The following is a 20,036-nucleotide window of genomic DNA, read 5'->3' on the forward strand; positions in this document are numbered from 1 at the left end:
TTGAAATTGCACCCAATTTCTAAGTGCAATGACAAAATTAACCTTAAATAAAAGGAGTACAGATTAATTCCAAAACATGTTTTTCGATTTGGATTTCTAGACTATTTGTGTGAATTTTAGAAATTTTTTCTAAAATAGTTTCGAGATTTTCCTTTTGAGATTTTCAAAATTTTATTTTCGGAATACAATCATCTATTCCAAATTTGATTTTCAAAAATGTATTTTTTTATTTCTAAATTTTAATTCTGGAATGAAGGGTGATTCTAGAAATTTCAAAAGGGATGAGGTGCAGGTAACAATTCACGATTGGTAACGTGCAGGAAGAATTGGGCTTAGTAGTATGGGCCGGAGCAATCAGATAAATTGAGTTTTTGATTCAGGTGGGACTACTTCTTCCTGCACCTCCATATGTTCTTGTGCCACCTCCATAATTTTTTTGTATTTCAAAAATATCATTTTTTAATATTTTGGATTATATAATTCAGAAGTCTTTTTCTAGATTCGTAATTAGCTTCTGAATTATGTAATCTGTAAACCTTTTTTTATTAGCTTTCGAATTACATAATCCAGAAGTCTTTTTTATACATGAGATTAGTTTTTGGATTATGTAATCCAGAAGCATTTTTTTCATATGCGTGTCTAGCTTTCGAATTACATAATCCATAAATTTTTTCTAGATATGAGTTTAGCTTTCGGGTTATGTAATTCATAATTTTTTTTTTCAAATGCGTGATTTGCTTATGGATTACATAATTCGAAAATCTTTTATGTATATGAGCATGACTAAGAATTATCAACACAAATCAAGATCAGGGAAACAAAAGTGAAGGAAAAAATATTCTATTAGTTAAAAATGTTGAAAACAAAAAGAAAATCAAAATCTCCTTAACGTTATTTTTTTTTTCCATTAAATGTTATAGCTCTGTGGTGGCCATTCTAATTAGTAAAACGTTTGGGTCTTCGAATAATCAGTGGAAAATTGAATGTAGGCTTTTACTCCCAGCACCACGACTTTTCAACCTACAACCCCATAATTGGGTGAAATAACCAAATTGTGTTCTGTTTCTTCTCACTCACCATACCCCACTACGCTGCAGAAGAAAAACGTAACAATTAGAAATTGAGAAAAAAAATCTTATTTTGAAAAACTCTTTCTTTAACATATGAAATATGTTTCTGAAAGTTTGTTCCAAAAATATTATTTCAAAAAACACATTCCACAAGTTATGAAAGCTTGTTTCAGAAATTTTATTCTAAATTTTTTATCTTATTCTGAAAAAATGCGTTCTGGAATGCATTTCATAAATTTAAGAAAGCATTTTTTTTTTTGAAAAATTGATGAAATGGGTAATCCGAAAGTCACTTCAAAAGATAAAACAGTCATTTTGTAAATTAAGGGGGTGCAGGTTGAAAAAAGGAGGGTGCAGAAAGTCAGAAGTGAAATTTCAGCAAGAAACTTGGAGTATACTCAGAGGTATTATACACACAATATTTCCTTACCCTAATTTTGAGATTACTTTTCCTTCACATAGATTAACACACTTCTATTAACAAAGGTAAAGATATTAAAATCACACTAATGGTGATTTTTTTTATTGTTTTGTTTATTTCATAATATAACAATTTAACTCTTCAATTATATATTTACATAAAAAAAACTGTTGAACTATATACAACATTTTTCATTGCATTCATTATTTTCTTTTGTAGTTTCTCTGATTGTATTGTGAGTATATTATCCTTGTGATAACATATGCATGGACCACAATAGCTCTCAAAAACTAAAAGGGCACGACCAAAGACTAAGAAAGAGAGACCAGAGATTTGTGATTTCTAGAAAGACCATTGATATGTGTCTTAGGATTAATCCTGAGTCAAGACTTTTACACATACAATTAATACTCCTTCTTATTGTTCATACATACTTTGTCAATGTTCTATAATCTTCAGTTTACCATAAGTCAACTAATAAACACAAAGAGTGTAATAGGGAGACCCAAACTTGTATATAAACACACAATACCAAGAGCAAATAAACCACACAAACCAAGTTGCAATAGTTTCTTCTTTCCTCAAACCCTGGAATTTCAATCATATCCGGCATGAAGGTAAGATTTTGCTTGAATAATGCATTGCATATTATTATTATTATTTAGGGTTATATATATTATGACATTAAATTGGTTTTCGTCTTTGATTCAAACTTTAGATCATTCAGATGTTTATAATATGAAAATGATTAAAATGAATCTTTCTACATGTGAAATTAGTTCAATTTCAGACTCCACTTCATCATTAATCCATTGAAAGTAGTTACAATGGACATCAATATACAATCGGAATTTTTTTTTTAAAAAAACTAACAATCATTTCACATAATATTTATCATCATTTTTATACTAAAAGTATCTTGATGATATGAAGTTTGACCGAAGGCAAAAATCAAACTAACAATCATTTCACATACATATATGGATCCATTCCAATCATCAGTTTTATACTATAAATATCTTGATGATCTAAGTTTGATCAGAGACAAAAATCAATTTTATGTTAATTTCGTGTTATAGTACGTAGACAAAAAATTATTCAACCTTATTATTTATCACTATATTGTTTGAGTTTGATTAATTGTGATTGGAGCAGCAAAAGATAGTTATAAGGGTGTCATTGGACTGCGACAAATGCAGAAGCAAGGCCTTAAAAATAGCAGCAGATGCAAACGGTAGATTTGTTTTGTTGTATTAAAAGAAGTAAACCTTGTTTGTGTTATATAAATTTTCTAAGAATATTGCATGCATGATGCATGGATGCACATGCAGGTGTGAGTTCAGTGGCTTTAGAAGGAGAACACAAAGATAAAGTGGCTGTGATCGGAGAAAGGGTGGATTCAGTTTGTCTGTGTAGGGCGTTGAGGAAAAAATTCCGGCATGCCATAATCGAAAGTGTTGAAGAAGTGAAAGAAAAGAAAAAGGAAGAGGAAAAACTACCACCTTGGTATCTATATCCACCATGTCCTCCACCCATTTCATATGTACATGATGGGTATGACCATAGTGCCTGCATTGTCATGTAACCCTAAATCTGTTTCATCAAATTTCCAAACCCTAAATCTATTTCATCTTTTTCTTGTATCTCTTTTTATCCTCTTAGTAATAAAAGCACTTCCATTTCTATTTGTTATGGTTAATTCTGTTAGTTCAATTAAATATTAAAAACATTATTACCGGTACAAAGAAAATGATAAAATATAGAAACTAATTTTAAAGACAAAAATAATTAGTTATTATAGTGACTAAATTAGAGACATTTTAGAGAATAAAAATATTTTTTATTTCTAATATAGTTTCTATTATTGTTAAATGGTTTCTAAATTGGTATCCAATTAGTTAGGTTTTTGCTACTAAATTTAGAAACTATATAATTAGTAGTTAAAACCTTGGTAGCTAATTAGATACCAATTTAGAAACTATTTAACAAAAATAAAAACTAATTTAGAAATTATTTTTTTTTAGTTTCTATAATGGTCTCTAATTTAGTCACTGTATCAATTAACTATTTTTTGTCTCTAAATTTGTTTTCTATTTCATGATTTTTATTTTGTAGTGTATTAATATCTAAATTAATTTTTATTATTAATAAATAATTTATAAATTAATATCTAATTAATTATTAAAGGTTTTAGTTATAGTTATTTAGATTTTAAATTGGGTAGATATATATTTTTTTAATTGGGTAACATTTCGCTTTCCTTTAATTAATGAGCTTTAACCCTATCTACCACCTCTATGGTTCACATATCATTAAAAAAGGAAAATAAGAGAAAAAGATGTACGGAAGCAAAAAACCTTAACTAAATTAAATGCATGAACTTCATTTTGGAAAAGGTTAAATTAATTAATCCATACTTTTTTTATGTTATTTTTCATGATGTGATGAGACCTCTAGCATGTGTTTTATCAAAATTAAAAAAAAAAAACAAATATTTTTCACATCAAATTTAAATCATGTTAATGTTTTTAATTGAATATTTGATAATAAAAAAACATTTATAAGCTGACTTTATTTTAGGAATTTAAGCTTACATTTTAAAATTGTATTAAGCTTACGTATAATCATGAATTAAATTAAAAAAAAATGGTACAATAACAATGTTAATTCCTTAAAAAAAAAATAGAAATCGTGATGTGTGGATTTTCGTAAAAGTTTATATAATTTCTACAATCACTGTCCATGTTTTGTATTAACCATTGACTATAAAACTAAAGAGTCAATCACCAATAGAATTAAGAAAGAAAAACTTAAAACGATTTTTTTATTGGATATTATAATTGATTATTATTCTTGTTTTGGGTCAATTATGGTCTGTTTGGAACCATCGAAAGGGGCAACAAAGAAATGAAATAAAATAAAATAGCTTCTAGATCAATAAATAATAGTCATTAACTAAATTATAATAATTTATTTTAAGAGTTTATGCTTTATAAGTTCTAAAATATTTAAATTAGCTTTTAATTTTAATTTTAATTTTATTTTTTATTATTTATTTCATTTTACTTTTTGAATTTTATAGAGTGTGTTATTTTAAAGATTTGTTGAGTTTTTTTTTTATAAAAGTTTTCATTTTAGATATCACTATGCAACTTGACATCTCAGCACACCTCAACTAACCACAATCATCTGCTAGAGTTATTTTTTAATATGTGATGTAATTCAAATTAAAAAAATCATTATATAATACTATGTGAAAAATTTAATCTATTTGTTATACTTATACTTACAGTAACAATTTTAATCTAACCATTTAAAACTAATTTAATATGAGTTGTATATAATAATACTAATAATTTTGTTACACACTTAATCATCCAAGATTATTATAAAAATATGAATGTTTTATATTTTGTTACAAAGTTTAAAAATATTCTACATAATCATTATATAGGTTACACAAAATAAGAAATAAAAACATAATGATAAAATTACGTACATTTCTTAATAATTCACAAATAAAGGAAAAAAAATGGAATAAATGTCTTGATAGCACAAACTTGTTTTAATCATACCAATTTCTTTCAAAGACTTTCAAAGTGACCGTTAGAGTGAGGTTTCGTGTGATGACTTAATGTGAATGTTTATACTTTCCAATAACGGAAAATTCAATTTTCCGTGTATTTTTCAAACCACGTTTGATATTTTCCGTGTATTTTTCAAACCTCGTTTGATAGAAAGTTCTACTCTTATGTATTACTTTACTACTACTATTTTTATTATTGAGTACATGAATTAAATTTAATTAATAATTTCTATTTCAAAATGGTTTAATATAGTTTCAACTCGTTTAAGAATTGAAATAAAAAAAATTATTTTATTTTTTATAATATTTTTTAAAAATAAAATGATGATGAAATTCTAAACTTTATAAAAAAAAAATTCAGATATGTCCTAATTAACCTGAAGATATTATTTCAACGGTTTCAATATATATTTGAATATTATTTATATTATACTTATACAAAAATTATCTTAGATGAAAACAAAATATGCTGACTATGTCATGATATTTATGGAGAAAATTCTATCTTTGTTTTCAACCTCATGAACATTCTTGTCTTAACCTCACTTTCAATGTATTCACTAAAAAAAAAAAAATCAATTTTTAGATACCAAAATAATTAGTTGCAATAGTAACTAAATTAGAAACTATTTTAAAAACTAAAATAAAAATGGTTTTTATATTAGTTTCTATTATTGTTAAATAATTTTTAAATTGATATCTAATTAGCAACCAATGTTTTAGAGACCAAATTTAGAAACTAAATAATTGGTAGTTAAAAGCTTGGTTACTAATTAGATACTAATTTAGAAACTATTTAACAATAATATAAACTAATTTAAAAACCAATTTTTTTTAGTTTTTAAAATAGTCGCTAATTTAGTTATTATTGCAACTAATTATTTTAGTCTCTACAAATTGGTTTTATTTCATGTTTTTCTTGTAGTGATCTCAAGAGTATAATAATCCATTGTTAATTAATTTATACTATATAATTAATCATTTGTGATTAGTGAAAAGGAAAATTTAAATAAAGTATTTTAAGTGTTTTTCTGTTTTTTGAATAAGTGTCTATGTAATGATCGGTAAAATCCTTAAATGTGATTTTTTTATTATGCATATATTATTGAATAAAATTATAATTTGACTGAAAAATAATAATTATATCTAGTTTTTCAGTTTTCACATATTAACAACCTTTAATCTTTTAGTAAATTCTCCAGTTGTGATGATTTCAAATAGTCACAGTAAAATGTTGTAAAAAAACGCCAGAGTATGTGGTATGTTAATTAAGAAAATAATTTCACATTTTTCATTTATTAAATCTTTCATTTTCACGCTACCAAACAAAAATAATAATCTGTTTTACCTTCGTTTTTACTTTTTCTCACTACTGATTAAATAGAAATTTCGTTATCAATTAAGGTAATAGTAATACTAATATTAAGTGTTCTTAATTTTTTATAGAGCTGTCTCATACTGTTAATATAGTTCAATTGTTTAGGACTTGAGGTGAAAACAATTTATATACTCATTTTTCTTCAATTCTTTTAAACGTTTTTTAAGAATAAAATGTATTTTCATGACATGATGTTTCATAACATGATGTTACTTATGAAACATCCTAACAAGGTTATCTTTAAAGCTTTCATGGCAAAGAACAGAGAAGAAGAGAGTCAAATTTGGAAGTAGCAATGAATACAAAGTAACACTTGATTCATTTAGGAAACTTAGAAGGCAAAGAATATTATTGTATCGTTGTAAACTAAATTACAAAATAAATAAAATGATGACAATGCCATGAAAAAGGAGCTGTAACATCACATTTATTACCTCTACAACTACACTTCAAAAAAATTAATATTTATTATTTAACTTAATTGCCTCACCAACACGTACAAAACAGTTCGTTGTGAAGGAGATAACTAGATTATGAAATTCAAACCACGGGTTCTGAAGCCTACTTTGTAACGGAAATTAAAAAATTTAGTTCCTACACCCGATGGATTTGAAATTGCACCCGATTTCTATGTGCAATGACAAAACTACCCTTAAATAAAAGAGGCATAGATTAAAAATACTTGTAGAACTTATTTTCTAAAATATATTTTCAAATTTGGAATTCTATAACACTTTTATAAATTTTGGAAATCTTTTTCCAAAATAGTTTTTAGATTTTCTTTTTCAGAATTTACTTTTTACATTCTGAAATTACTTTTCGAGAATAAGAATCTTATTTTTAATTCTATTCCAAAATTTTATTTTCCAAATACAATAAACTGTTCAGATTTGATTTTTAAGAATGTATTCTTTGATTTCTGAATTTTCAAATTGTAGAATGACGGGTAGTTTTAGAAATTTCAAAAGGATCGGGGGTGCAGGTAACAATTGGTAACGTGCAGAAAGAATTTGGCTCCATCTATTGGCTCTGAGCTTAATGGAATTGGGCTGAGTAGTATAGGCCGAAGCAATCAGCTAAATTGAGTTTTGGATTCAGGTGGCTAACAAAATCAATTATCAAATAGAAGAATTAAGAGTAGAGAATTAGTACCTTTTAGTACAGATAAAAACGTTATCTACTTCAATATTCAAAATTCCTTTACCTTTTTATCTTTACTTTTCATGCAATTTTATCTTCTTCTTCTTCTTCATTTTTACTCAGCAACCTATTGCTTTATCAGTATTGCTAGGTTATTGCAAATATATAAATACTCTTATCTGAAAGTTTTAGAAAAGTAGATTCTCCACCATGTTCATCAGAATTAACTGCATTTGGTTTATTCCACAGATAAGAAAGAGTGATGCCAAAAGAAACACAAAATATTCATATTCTTGGGGCAAAAACTATACTAATGATTGATTATCAAAAGTGTGAATGAGTGTTGAAAACTATTAAGCTTGCATACTTTTCTGATGTGTGTATCAAACATATGACACTGTTACGACACATATCCATATCGATGTAACAATCATAACCCAATTTTAACACTATCTTAAAAAAATACATTTTAGAGATTAACATCCGTGTGATACATAAGTTGTTGCAAATGATTAATCAAAGATAACCCATCTTTTTCATTTCACTTTCATCATTATCTTATTTCCTTTTTCCCCATTAATTTTCAAAATCTGCTAATAACAGTGACGCAATTCTTATACATTCGGATTCAATCGCAGACATGCTAGTTTAATCCTACATTCACACAAACACCAAACTTTTAAACCATTTATAGTTCAAATTTCGTCATTCACCCCTTTCATCCATCATCAATTTGTTGTTTGCACGATGAGACGTTTGAAATTCAAGAAGATTGGGAGTCAAATCAACTACTTCCAAAGAAAGACGATTCAAAAAAATCAAGATAATTTTTTCTGAATATGCTATAAAATAAACATGAATTCATAGAGATGGTTAACAGAACAAGGTAATTAAAAAAAATAGTAACAGCATTGTAACCAATACAGATGATTATTGAATCTCGATGAGGAGGTAGTTACAAATATGAACCCTAACGAACACTAAATTATGAAAAAACAAACAAATCCACAGAACATTAAAACAGAAGGAGAGAAGGGTGAACTAGAACAATGGCGGCGGTGCATAACCGATGAAGGGCCTTCCTCCGGCGGCGCCGCCGCAAGAATCGCAGTAACTGACAGTGTCCTTGATCTTGTGGAATCCATGCTTGAACACTCCGAACCCAAAGAGCATGCCGATGGCGATGACCACCACAATCAAGCAGACGCAAAGCATGCACACTCTACCCCCACAACACATCTTTCACCACTGATCCACAAACAAACCAAAGTTTCAGTCTTTTCTTCTGGGTGTTTGGGATCTGGGAAATTCGGATGCAGATTCGGTAGGGGAGAATTGTGAAGAAAATGGGGAATTTAAAAGGAATAGGTAAAGAGGAAGAAGAAGAAGAAAAAAGAAGGCAACGTTTGGTGTGTCGCTGTCACGGTTTGAAGAGGTTTTGAAGCTTTGTTCGCTTATAAGAAAAGTTATCTAATCCATTTTAACAACAAGATTCCTTTTAAAAAAAGAAACAAAAGATAATTTTCTTTTCTCAACTTTTTCGATACAACACATCTTAGCAGTAAAACCCATCATTAGGAAAATGCTATTAATCAACCAGATATTTTTATATACTCGAAACACATTTATTTAACCTGTTTAAAAAAAACCCCACCAAATTAAGTTTATTTAATAGCTTCATTTAGAGTGTAAAATTATCGTTGTATTTGATAAAATTTAAGTTTAATTAATATTGAAAAGGGTATAAATTATAATAAATGATATGTGGAAGTTTTAATTTAAATGAAAAAAAAACGATTTTTTGATTGAATGCGTGAACGTTTTGTTGTGGGGGAGTGTGGAAGGTGATGCGTAAAAGGAGTGGTGTAGTGGTTGAGTCCTGAAAGATACCACTCTTCTAACCCTCTATTTCTTCCTGCACCCCCATCTCTTCTTAACGCACTCCCTAAATTTCAAAATTTCATAATTACCCTTCAGATTGGGTATTCTGACTATGTAGGCGATGGAAGATTTTAATATGTAATAATCAAAATCTTTTTGTAATGTATAATTTTGAAACTTTTAAGAAAAATATCTTCCAAACTATATATAAATTGAAAAGAGCCATTTTCATTGATATATTATAATGGGAAGTGTAAATTTTTTTTTATGGAAGCCTAGAAAACAATTTCCGAAGCTAAATTATTACTCTAACATAAATATATATAAAAAAATCTCACTAGTGAAATACTAATATATTTACCAATTATTACATTAAATAAATAAATTAAATTAGCATTTTATAATTAATGCAAAATTTAATATCTCTGAAAAAATTGCATTAGACACTAAATCCCTAACCACATAAAACTCTGATGGTGTTCCATCAGAAGCAAAAAAGTAGACAAAAAGCGGCTAAAAAATAATTTACAGATTTTTTTTTCCTTTGTACATTTTTTTCTGTTAATTTTTCCTTTGTACATTTTTTTCTGTTAATTTTTCCTTTGTTCTGATGAACCCACAAATTTGTTAATATGAGGGGTAAAAAAGAAATGATCTTTTCTACCAGCACTGATCCGTTTCCCACTTGCGGGTCTGGTAGTACAACCCGGAAGATCCATTCGGAGCAACCAAAGAAGAGAAGGAGCCGTTACCGCCGCGCACCGCCATCAACGACAGATCGTAGACCGCTCTCGCCGACGGATCCGACAGCGTCTCGTACGCGTCGTGGATCTGGATGAAGTCGCGTTCGTCCGATTCCGATCGCCGGAGCGACGAATCAGGGTGGTACACCTTGGCCAGGTTCCGGTACGCCGATTTTATCTCCACCGACGACGCGTTCTGCTTGATGCGCAGAACTTCATAGAAGCTCGCCGGCCTCCGGGAATCGATCGTCGCCGTGAATGCCCGGATGGTGGTGACACTGGGCGGAGATCGGATGGTCGTGGCGGCACCGGTGAGCTGCGTGAGATTTAGGGTTAGTGGCATTGGGATATTTTGCGAAGAGGGGTATAATGGGAAATAAGAATGTGTGTTTTTTGTTGGTCTAATTTGGCTTTGTATGCATTGCGATGATGAGAGCTGAGATAGTTTTATATGACGGTCAAAGGTGTCGAATCAGAAGGGTATATCGGTCATTTAAGCGGCACCTGGTATTGTGTTGCTGCACAAAAACACCCGGGTTTTGCAAAAGCTTCTAGAAGCCACCCGCACCTCGTTTTTTTTCTATTTTTTTATAGTAAGAATTATTATTTTTCACATGCGTTGAGGAAAATGAGAAGCACGTGGGACGGGAAAAATGAAAAAGTATTGAGATTTATTTAACAAGAGACATAGTATAACATGGATACAAATAAAAAAAATAGGTATAATTTTTAAAATATAGTAGATAAAATATTATTCTATATACATAAATGTATTTTTTAGTAGAAAGATGTTTCTCATAGCTAGTTTAAAATAATTTGTTCCTTATTTTTGTAATCATAACAAAAATTTACATTATGAATTTGAGTTTTTAAATAATTAATGTATTTTTTCTTTTTAAAATTGTGTTAAAACTGTGTTAGAATTGTCGTAAATCTAACATATTTTTTAAATTAGATATTTTATCAATATGTGTCCTATGAGTGTCCATACTCGATATGAACACATCATTTAAAAGATATATTCGAATCTTAAAGATTGGGACATAATTTTAGAAAAATGATATAAAATTTGGAATTGTTATTTTTTTTTATGAGTGGAGCTTGAACTTGGACTCATTGAGGAGGAATAGTATAAAAGTGAAGCTTCCGAGCGCTGAAATTGGTATTTGAATTCAAGATTGTTCAATGTTGTTATTTTAGTGTGGAATTGGAAAGTGCTCTGTGTGGTCATGCATTATGGATTTGTGACGATGAATATTTTTGTTAAACATTGCGAGTTTTTAACTACTTGAACGAAGAAAAGGGAATTAAGAAGTGGTGTTGTTGTGTTTGCAAATAAATTATGGTTAGAAACTTAGAAGAAGAATATATTTAGTATATTATGCAGAAACAATAGTGCGTGGTAAATCACAAATCAACCTATGTAATTCAGTGGATGAAGTTGAACATAACCAAAAAGACCATGTACTCACCAAATAGGTATTCCTAAAATAAACAAACCAAATGGTAAAGTGCACCTTAAATTTGGTACAATATCATAACTCATTCAACATGACTGGTTAAAAGATGTTATATTTCTCTATTTTTATATCTTTCACTTTTCATAATTTTAAGGGTTTCTGTAGATAAGGGTGGAGTGAGAAAAAAACGAGAGAAAAAATAGTAGAAATTGAAGTTATTTGAATGTAGGAAAAGTGAGTTAAAAGGTAATGGAGATGATAGAAAGTTTATAAAGAATATAATTGATTTTATTAAAAAAATAAAAATTAATTGTAAGGTGCTTCGATGATAAAGTCATAATCAATTTGTTTAATTATCAGATAAAACATTCTACTTACCTGTTGAACAAATCATTGTGTATAGCAGTTTTGACTTGATTAAACTTTTACTTTTCACATATTATAATTATTAAATATAATTTAAATATTTTAGATCTATTTATTAAATTTCATAGATTATTTTTCTATTTTATTATTTATTTATGTTATTTTAGCTTTTATTATATTATAGTGTCTCGAACTTTTGACCACTCGACTTAGCCAGTAAACTAAATATACACTAACAAATGTACTATATACTCAAGTTAATGACCATTCATTAATTAAAATAATAACGTATTGTAGTATGTTATGTCAAAGTATGTAAAAACATTGATTGTGACTAATCTGACAAACACACTACATTTATAAATGGCAAAATAATCTATAAAAAAAATGATTCATTTTGGTTTGAAAACTAATTTAACTCCATTTGATAACGACAAAACTATAGTTATATTATAAGAAAATCACTATCTTAAAACTACCTTATAATATAAATACCAGTGCAGAAATTCCTTTTTTTTTTTTGAAGATATTAAGAACTAAGTATGAAAAAGAGTGAAGATTCACTCAATCACTTTTCATGATTTCATCCAGGGATTTTACTAAAATGTACAAGTAAATATAAGACTACATTTCATCAATTGGCTTTTTTTAAATTTAATTTATTTAATAAAAATGGATTATCTATCTTTATACTAACAACAATGTATCTTAAATCAATCCAATGATGTCAAAAGCTTAAAAAAATAATATTTTTAATTTCATGATAATAATTATAAAAAATTTAAAAAAATCCGAGAATTATTTTTAAAAACTAAATGATGGACACATAAAAAATAAATAAATGTTCACATAAAAAATATCGATCATAAAAATTAAGGACAGTTCTATAATAGTTAATACTGAATTTAATTTTAACTTAATCTCATAAATTATATTTATACAATAATTTAATGTTATTTCTAATCAACATCACATCGTCTTAAATTGATTTAGGTTTGATTTCATATCACTCACAATCAAGTTTAAGTAGTCTCTTGCGTGAATGATAAACTCAATCATTCACTCTAATTTTGGTTATATGAGAATTTTAATTAATATATTTTTTTCGTGACTCTGGTCTTTCATTTTTTTCACTTAAACCTATGGAGTTCTCATTTCTATTTAAACTATTTATAGAAAAAAAATGTATTAAATTATTTGAATAATTTTAATTTAGCAATTACCAAGCACATCCTCCAGTTTTTTTAAATTTTTGAATTTTTATTATATTTTATTTTTAAATGGATCTCATATCCCAACATTATCGTGAATCCGAGATATTTCATTAAAAGACGACGATTTAAGGATTTTAGATAAAATCTATTGATTATAGCCAGTCACCAAACTGGATTATGTTCAAAAGTATTAGGCCCACTTATGCCGAGGAACCCAAACAAAAACTTGTCATGGTCAACAACAAAACGAGTAAAAGCCCAATTCGGATTTTTAAGATTTACTTTTCTACTTAACAATTCTTTCTATCATATAAATAAATATAGAAATAATTTTTATTTTTCTCATTTACGTAATTGAGTTTTGTTTTGGACAAGAATATTAACGATCTCAAACCTAAAACATTCAGTTGAAGTCGGTTAAACTCTGAGATGGTCACTGATAGTATCCTTGCAAACTTCATGAACTAGTTCAAAAGAAATGAGTAGGCTCTATCATGCAGAAGAAGACGCTCAAGTTAGTAAGAGTATAAATTAGTGTATATAGTTAGTATAGTATAAAATATGAGTTGAAAATACTCTCGTAAATTGTTTTCTTTTTCTTATATAACATAATATTTTTCTCCTTAACTTAATTTAGTAATAAATATTATCTGATATTTAAAATCCTTAATTTATATTGATACGGTATTAATGTTTTTAACTATGAATATGGGTGGACGAAACTGTTTATATACACTATATCGGACTCGGGTCGATGACTATATAAATATAAAACAATTATTATTTTTGTTTACGTAGGTGAGTTTAAATACGAAATGCCAAGTAGGATCTGAGGTGTGAAAGAGTTGCAATCCTAGCGGACACGTCAATGCCACGTTTTTTTTAATGACGTCACAGTCCTCGTTTTTCGTAAAAAACACATCGACACCAATTGTTCAATCCCTCCATACAGAACTTGCAAAAGACATTGAATTGAATTAAAGTGTTGAAATGAAATGCATGCATATCAGAGCCTCATGTCAAATTGCATCAACAAATATCACACAAACCCATGCCACACCATAGCGTCACGTGCACCTTCGCCCTACTGGATCATTCATCGTCTTTCACCCCTTTTCTGTCACACGGGCGGGCCCCATCTTCGATACGCCACGTAGGTCATCTTCACCACTCGCGTATTACAACGTCTAGATTTTTCTCAAGATATATGTGATTCGCCCTTTTTATGATATCAAACACTACACAACACTGATAGATTCATAAAATATCTAATTTAAAAATATTTATTAAATTTGTAACAATTTTAAGGTGGTTTTAAGATAATTTAAAAAAAATTAATTTTCAAAATTTAAATTTATTATATAATTTTTTAATATAAAATAAGAAACAAATCTTTTTAAACCAACCATATATTTATACTACTTAAAAAAAAATACTTATATCTATAAATCTTGATTGATTGTGAATTTATATAAAATATATATAAATATATATATCTCATTCGGCTCCTCATATCTGCTTACCCAATCAACGACTCTCATACCAGAACTATCACGTACTGTGGGCTCCACATGCAATTTGATGTACTTTCACGTGTTGCAATAAACTTTTTTTACTTACCGAACAAAAATAACTTATTAGTTATTTTGTTTTTATACGTAATTATAAATACTACACCGGATTATTTATCCTTAAACAAAATATCTACCAACTTAATTAACGATTGAAGAGTTAATTTATGTATAGGTTAGGATATTTTGACATGGTATTTCACTTTACATCTACAACAAAACAAAATATTAATATAGTGTAAAAAACATTTTTGTTTATGTAAATTATATTTTAGGAATCTTACAAGTGCACTGTTTAAATAATGAACAAAAAGGTCATTGAAACTTGAACGGTGTGATTGCATTTTTTTAAGCTTTTTAACAGCTCAGCAATGGGATGGTGCTTACTTTTATGATTAGCCGACTTTTTAATCATATACAGTGAAACAAAAAAAAATGTAAAAGGACACGACCACATCCAAGGATGTAATTTGTTTGTGTCAGGTTAGCTTCATTGTAAATGATAATAAAAGACACGTCCACATGAATATTTGTAGCAGAAAAATTTTCTTGAAAAAGACAGAATTTTTTTCATTTGGGAGTGGCTAGATTGATTGCATGGTATCGATAATTGATGGACGATAATGCATCATAATGGAAACAGTTCCTAACAATTTGGGTACCCAAAGCTGACACAGCTTTACGTGTTGTTACTTATCATCATCATTATCCTGTTGCTATAAATACGCTTCTCTTTCCTACTCCTGCTGCATAACTATTGCTTCTCACTTGGATTTGGAACAAGCAACAGTGGTGGGGTTGTGCTGCTGCAATTTCATTTGATACTACTGTTGATTTGAATCAAACCATTTTGAGGGTGTGTGTTTTTTTGTTCATTCATCAAGAGTAGAAAAATGACTGTGGGGGCAGGAATATCTGTTGCAGATGGAAACTTGATGGTGTTGGGGAAGAAAGTGCTGAGCCATGTCCATGACAAGGTTGTTGTTACCCCTGCATGTGGGGGTGCGTTGCTCAATGGGGCATTCATTGGGGTTGAATCCCATCAGAAGGGTAGTCGCACAGTCTTCCCAATCGGCAAGCTTGAGTATGAACTCTTCACTTTTCTCTTTACAAATTCTGTTTTTGTTTTTATTAATCTTTTGATGTCAGTGTAAAATAAAATGGTTGTAATTTTGGGTGAGCGCTGTATTTTTGTTCTTGCTTGTCACAGTCAAGAAATGCATGTACTTGATTATTTTTTATGTTTCTCACGTGTGTTGGTTCACTGTAAATAGTGCTCAAGGTCACTGCAATTCTGAATTTCTGATCATTCTGATCCCAGGATGATGATTTTTGTTTGTTTGATTCCAGGGGGTTGCGGTTTATGTGTGCTTTCCGGTTCAAGATGTGGTGGATGACGCAGAGAATGGGCACTTGCGGACAAGAAGTTCCCATTGAGACGCAGTTCTTGCTGGTTGAAGCACAAAGTGGCTCTGATATTGATGCAGGAGAAGAAGACCAAGCTGCTGCTACCTATGCAGTTTTCTTACCCCTTCTGGAAGGAGATTTCAGAGCAGTTCTTCAGGGGAATGATCGAAACGAGATTGAAATCTGTGTTGAAAGTGGTACGTGCTATTCAAAGGAAAGAAACAAAAAGATTACTCACAAATCTGTGGTGATTTTTTGCTGATGTGCAAAGTGATGGAATTTGTATCTTATTGCAGGTTGTCCTGCAGTGGAGGACTTCGATGGGACTCATTTAGTTTATATCGGGGCTGGATCCGACCCTTATGAAGTCATGACAACTGCTGTGAAGTGAGTTGCAACCTTTCAAAAAATTTCCCTTTGTTTTCTTTAATTTTTAGTTTATATCAGTGAGAATAATTCACTTTATTATTACAAAAATTGAGTTTTGAACTCTGATTTTACTATCAGGATCTAGTTTTAAAGATTAATATTTTGAATAGTTAACCACGTTTTTGGATGTACAATGTTTTATATAGATGTGTAAAACAACTAAAGTTATTGATTTCATTATCTTTGTAATCTTGTTCAGAACTGTGGAGAAACACTTAGGGACCTTTGTTCATCGCGAGCGAAAGAAGGTGCATATCTTCTCCCGACTTATTGTGTAAATTCCATATATAGTGCTGTCTAACACAGCATCATAAAGTTCATTACCACTAATTTATCCTTTAACCCCACACTCTTATTCAGATGCCAGATATGTTGAACTGGTTTGGTTGGTGTACATGGGATGCTTTCTACACCAATGTCACTTCAGAGAATGTGAAGCAAGGATTACAGAGGTGGTACTTATGATCATCATCTTATGAGATACATGCATCAACCTTCTTTTTCGCTTTAGCTTATTTGCTGCAGTGATTCTTATAGGGATAGTTGAGTGGTTGTCTTGAAGGTGTCGTGTTGTATATTTATCTTAATTTTTAATTTTTTTCATAAGAGTTAAATCACGGTTCATATTTATATATTGTTTATTGCTGATAAATCATCAACCAGACATTAATTCAGACATTAATTTGACCGTGACATTATTTTTTGCAGCTTCGAGAAAGGTGGGATTCCTGCTAAGTTTGTTATAATTGATGATGGCTGGCAATCTGTTGACATGGATCCCAATGGTACTGAATGGAAATCTGATAATGCAGCCAAGTGAGTACTTTTTCTAAGTTCAATCATCGCTTTGTAATTCCATCCATTTTGCAGTGTTGAAAAGTTCACTTGCTTTCTTCTCAAACAGCTTTGCAAATCGCTTAACCAACATCAAAGAGAATCACAAATTCCAGAAGGATGGCAAAGAAGGTCAGAGAGTAGAGGACCCAGCTCTGGGACTTCGTCATATGACCAATGAAATCAAACAAGAACATGATATAAAGTATGTCATTTTCATTTTGTTGGAAAATCTACATCAACTAAAAATTAAGACATTTCATTATATATAAATAGATGCAAACCTTATCATATAAGTCAGTTTTATGATGTTGAGTTAGGCTTTTCATGCTCACGGTCTTTAAAAAATCTTCCCCAGGTATGTATATGTGTGGCATGCAATAACAGGATATTGGGGTGGTGTTAAACCTGGGGTTACCGGCATGGAGCACTACGAGTCAAAGATGGCCTTCCCTGTCTCATCTCCTGGAGTTGAGTCAAATCAACCAGATGAAGCTTTGGCAACCATTGCCATCAATGGACTTGGCCTTGTGAATCCGGAGAAAGTTTTTCACTTTTATGATGAACTTCACTCATATTTGGCATCTGCTGGTATTGATGGTGTCAAAGTTGATGTTCAGAATATCCTTGAAACTCTTGGAGCAGGACATGGTGGGAGGGTAAAACTTGCAAGGAAATACCACCAGGCGTTAGAGGCATCAATTTCCAGGAACTTCCCTGATAATGGAATCATTTGTTGCATGAGTCACAACACTGATGGACTATACAGGTATGAATAGTGAATTCTTTAATTAACTTTACACTGCATTTCTTGATGATTTTCTTCATAAATTTACTTGTGTAGCGCCAAGCGTTCAGCTGTTATTAGAGCATCAGATGATTTCTGGCCAAGAGACCCTGCTTCCCACACCATTCACATTGCATCAGTGGCTTACAATACTATTTTCCTTGGTGAATTTATGCAGCCAGACTGGGATATGTTTCATGTAAGTTATCAGATCTTTCCCCTTTTTATTTCTGTGAAAGAAAAACATACACATCTTCTGCTGGAGCTCATTAACTTTTTGTGTGATATTGTAGAGCCTGCATCCAATGGCTGAATACCATGCAGCAGCAAGAGCTGTAGGGGGATGTCCAATTTATGTCAGGTGAATGGAGATTGTAACTTTTTCTTAATACCCTTTTAATTTCATATTTGATATCTTATCTTGGATGTTGTTATATTGTGTAGTGACAAGCCTGGACACCATGATTTTGATCTTTTGAAGAAACTTGTATTACCTGATGGTTCTATATTAAGAGCTAAACTTCCTGGAAGACCAACAAAGGATTGCTTATTTACTGATCCAGCCAGAGATGGAAAGAGGTGATGAATTCAAAATGATTTTTCTAATATAAGTCATTATATACTTCACCATTTGATGCAATATCTTACACTTTACATTTTACAGTGGAATAAAGCATGAATGCATCTTTATATTTTACTTAACCCTTTGGATGTTTCTTTTGCAGTCTTCTGAAGATTTGGAACAAGAATGATTTTTGTGGAGTTGTTGCGGTGTTCAATTGCCAAGGAGCTGGGTGGTGCAAAGTTGACAAGAAGAACCTTATCCACGATGAGAATCCAGACACTGTCACAGGTTTCATTAGAGCTAAAGATGTTGACTGTTTATCCAGAATAGCAGATGATAAATGGACAGGAGATGCCATAATATATTCCCATCTTGGTGGTATGTTTTTTGGCTTGACACACACTTACAAAGATTACAAATGTTAATCAAAATTTTCTTTTGTGTAATGTTATTTTCATGATGTCAATTTGTAGGAGAAATGGTTTATCTTCCAAAGGATGCAACCCTTCCAGTGACCTTAAAATCTAGAGAATATGAAGTTTTTACAATAGTTCCCGTGAAAGAATTGAGCAATGACATCAAATTTGCTCCTATTGGTTTAATAAAGATGTTCAATTCAGGAGGGGCTGTCAAAGAGTTTGTCAGTTTAGAATCCAATGAAAGTACAAATATAACCATGAAAGTTCGTGGTTGTGGTGAATTTGGTGCTTATTCATCAGCTCAGCCTAAGTTGATAACAGTTGATTCAGAAGAGGTAGAATTCAAGTATGAGGAAGAATCTGGATTGGTGACTGTTGATTTGAGAGTACCTGAGAAAGAGTTATACCAATGGAGTATTTCCATTGATTTTTGAATCAGGGATTTTGTCTATGAGAGGGTTATGTACTTGTAATGTATCCATAATTCGTGACAATTTGATGAATGTAGGTGGACCAGAAGTTTGATTTCCTTATAGGGAATAACCAGAAGTAATCAATGAATATCACAGATTTCTCTACCTATTTCTCATGTTATACCCTATCAGAAAAAAATACACTCTTTGTTGAAGAATCAAAATTATAGTAAAAATATATTGATTGAAGAATCAAATTACTGATATAATTATGCCTTAACTTTGCTTAGCAAATCATTTAATCCCAGTCTAAACTCACTACTAAGTAGAACAAAAGTTACACCTTTTTCTG

The 20,036-nt window shown here is 30.1% G+C and overlaps 3 protein-coding genes and 1 pseudogene across 4 annotated transcripts; 2 read left to right on the forward strand and 2 right to left on the reverse strand.

Moving 5' to 3' along the window:
• The first annotated feature begins 1,975 nt into the window (after window positions 1-1,975).
• LOC137824416 (heavy metal-associated isoprenylated plant protein 47) lies at window positions 1,976-3,172 on the forward strand. Its single transcript, XM_068630057.2, has 3 exons — window positions 1,976-2,108; window positions 2,647-2,725; window positions 2,823-3,172. Exons 1-3 carry the CDS (start codon window positions 2,103-2,105, stop codon window positions 3,074-3,076), a joined length of 339 nt encoding a protein of 112 aa, XP_068486158.1. The 5' UTR covers window positions 1,976-2,102; the 3' UTR covers window positions 3,077-3,172.
• A 5,293-nt stretch (window positions 3,173-8,465) lies between these two features.
• On the reverse strand, window positions 8,466-9,038 carry LOC137824417 (uncharacterized). Its single transcript, XM_068630058.2, has one exon. The coding sequence runs from the start codon at window positions 8,832-8,834 to the stop codon at window positions 8,637-8,639; it is 198 nt and encodes a 65-aa protein (XP_068486159.1). The 5' UTR covers window positions 8,835-9,038; the 3' UTR covers window positions 8,466-8,636.
• Window positions 9,039-9,861: 823 nt separating this feature from the next.
• On the reverse strand, window positions 9,862-10,706 carry LOC150025711 (chaperone protein dnaJ 11, chloroplastic pseudogene; annotated as a pseudogene). The gene has a single exon (XR_016514698.1). The product of XR_016514698.1 is annotated as a chaperone protein dnaJ 11, chloroplastic pseudogene (transcript).
• Window positions 10,707-15,364: 4,658 nt separating this feature from the next.
• Window positions 15,365-19,849, forward strand: LOC137823775 (seed imbibition 1). The gene is made up of 13 exons (XM_090293697.1): window positions 15,365-15,914; window positions 16,181-16,434; window positions 16,534-16,624; window positions 16,866-16,914; window positions 17,027-17,118; window positions 17,375-17,482; window positions 17,571-17,705; window positions 17,859-18,269; window positions 18,345-18,486; window positions 18,581-18,648; window positions 18,732-18,866; window positions 19,013-19,230; window positions 19,326-19,849. Exons 1-13 carry the CDS (start codon window positions 15,724-15,726, stop codon window positions 19,703-19,705), a joined length of 2,274 nt encoding a protein of 757 aa, XP_090149823.1. The 5' UTR covers window positions 15,365-15,723; the 3' UTR covers window positions 19,706-19,849.
• The last annotated feature ends 187 nt before the right edge of the window (window positions 19,850-20,036 follow it).

The sequence above is a fragment of the Phaseolus vulgaris genome, chromosome 8 (assembly GCF_051622355.1).
Source record: "Phaseolus vulgaris cultivar YP4 chromosome 8, ASM5162235v1, whole genome shotgun sequence".
Classification (NCBI taxonomy): Eukaryota; Viridiplantae; Streptophyta; class Magnoliopsida; order Fabales; family Fabaceae; genus Phaseolus; species Phaseolus vulgaris.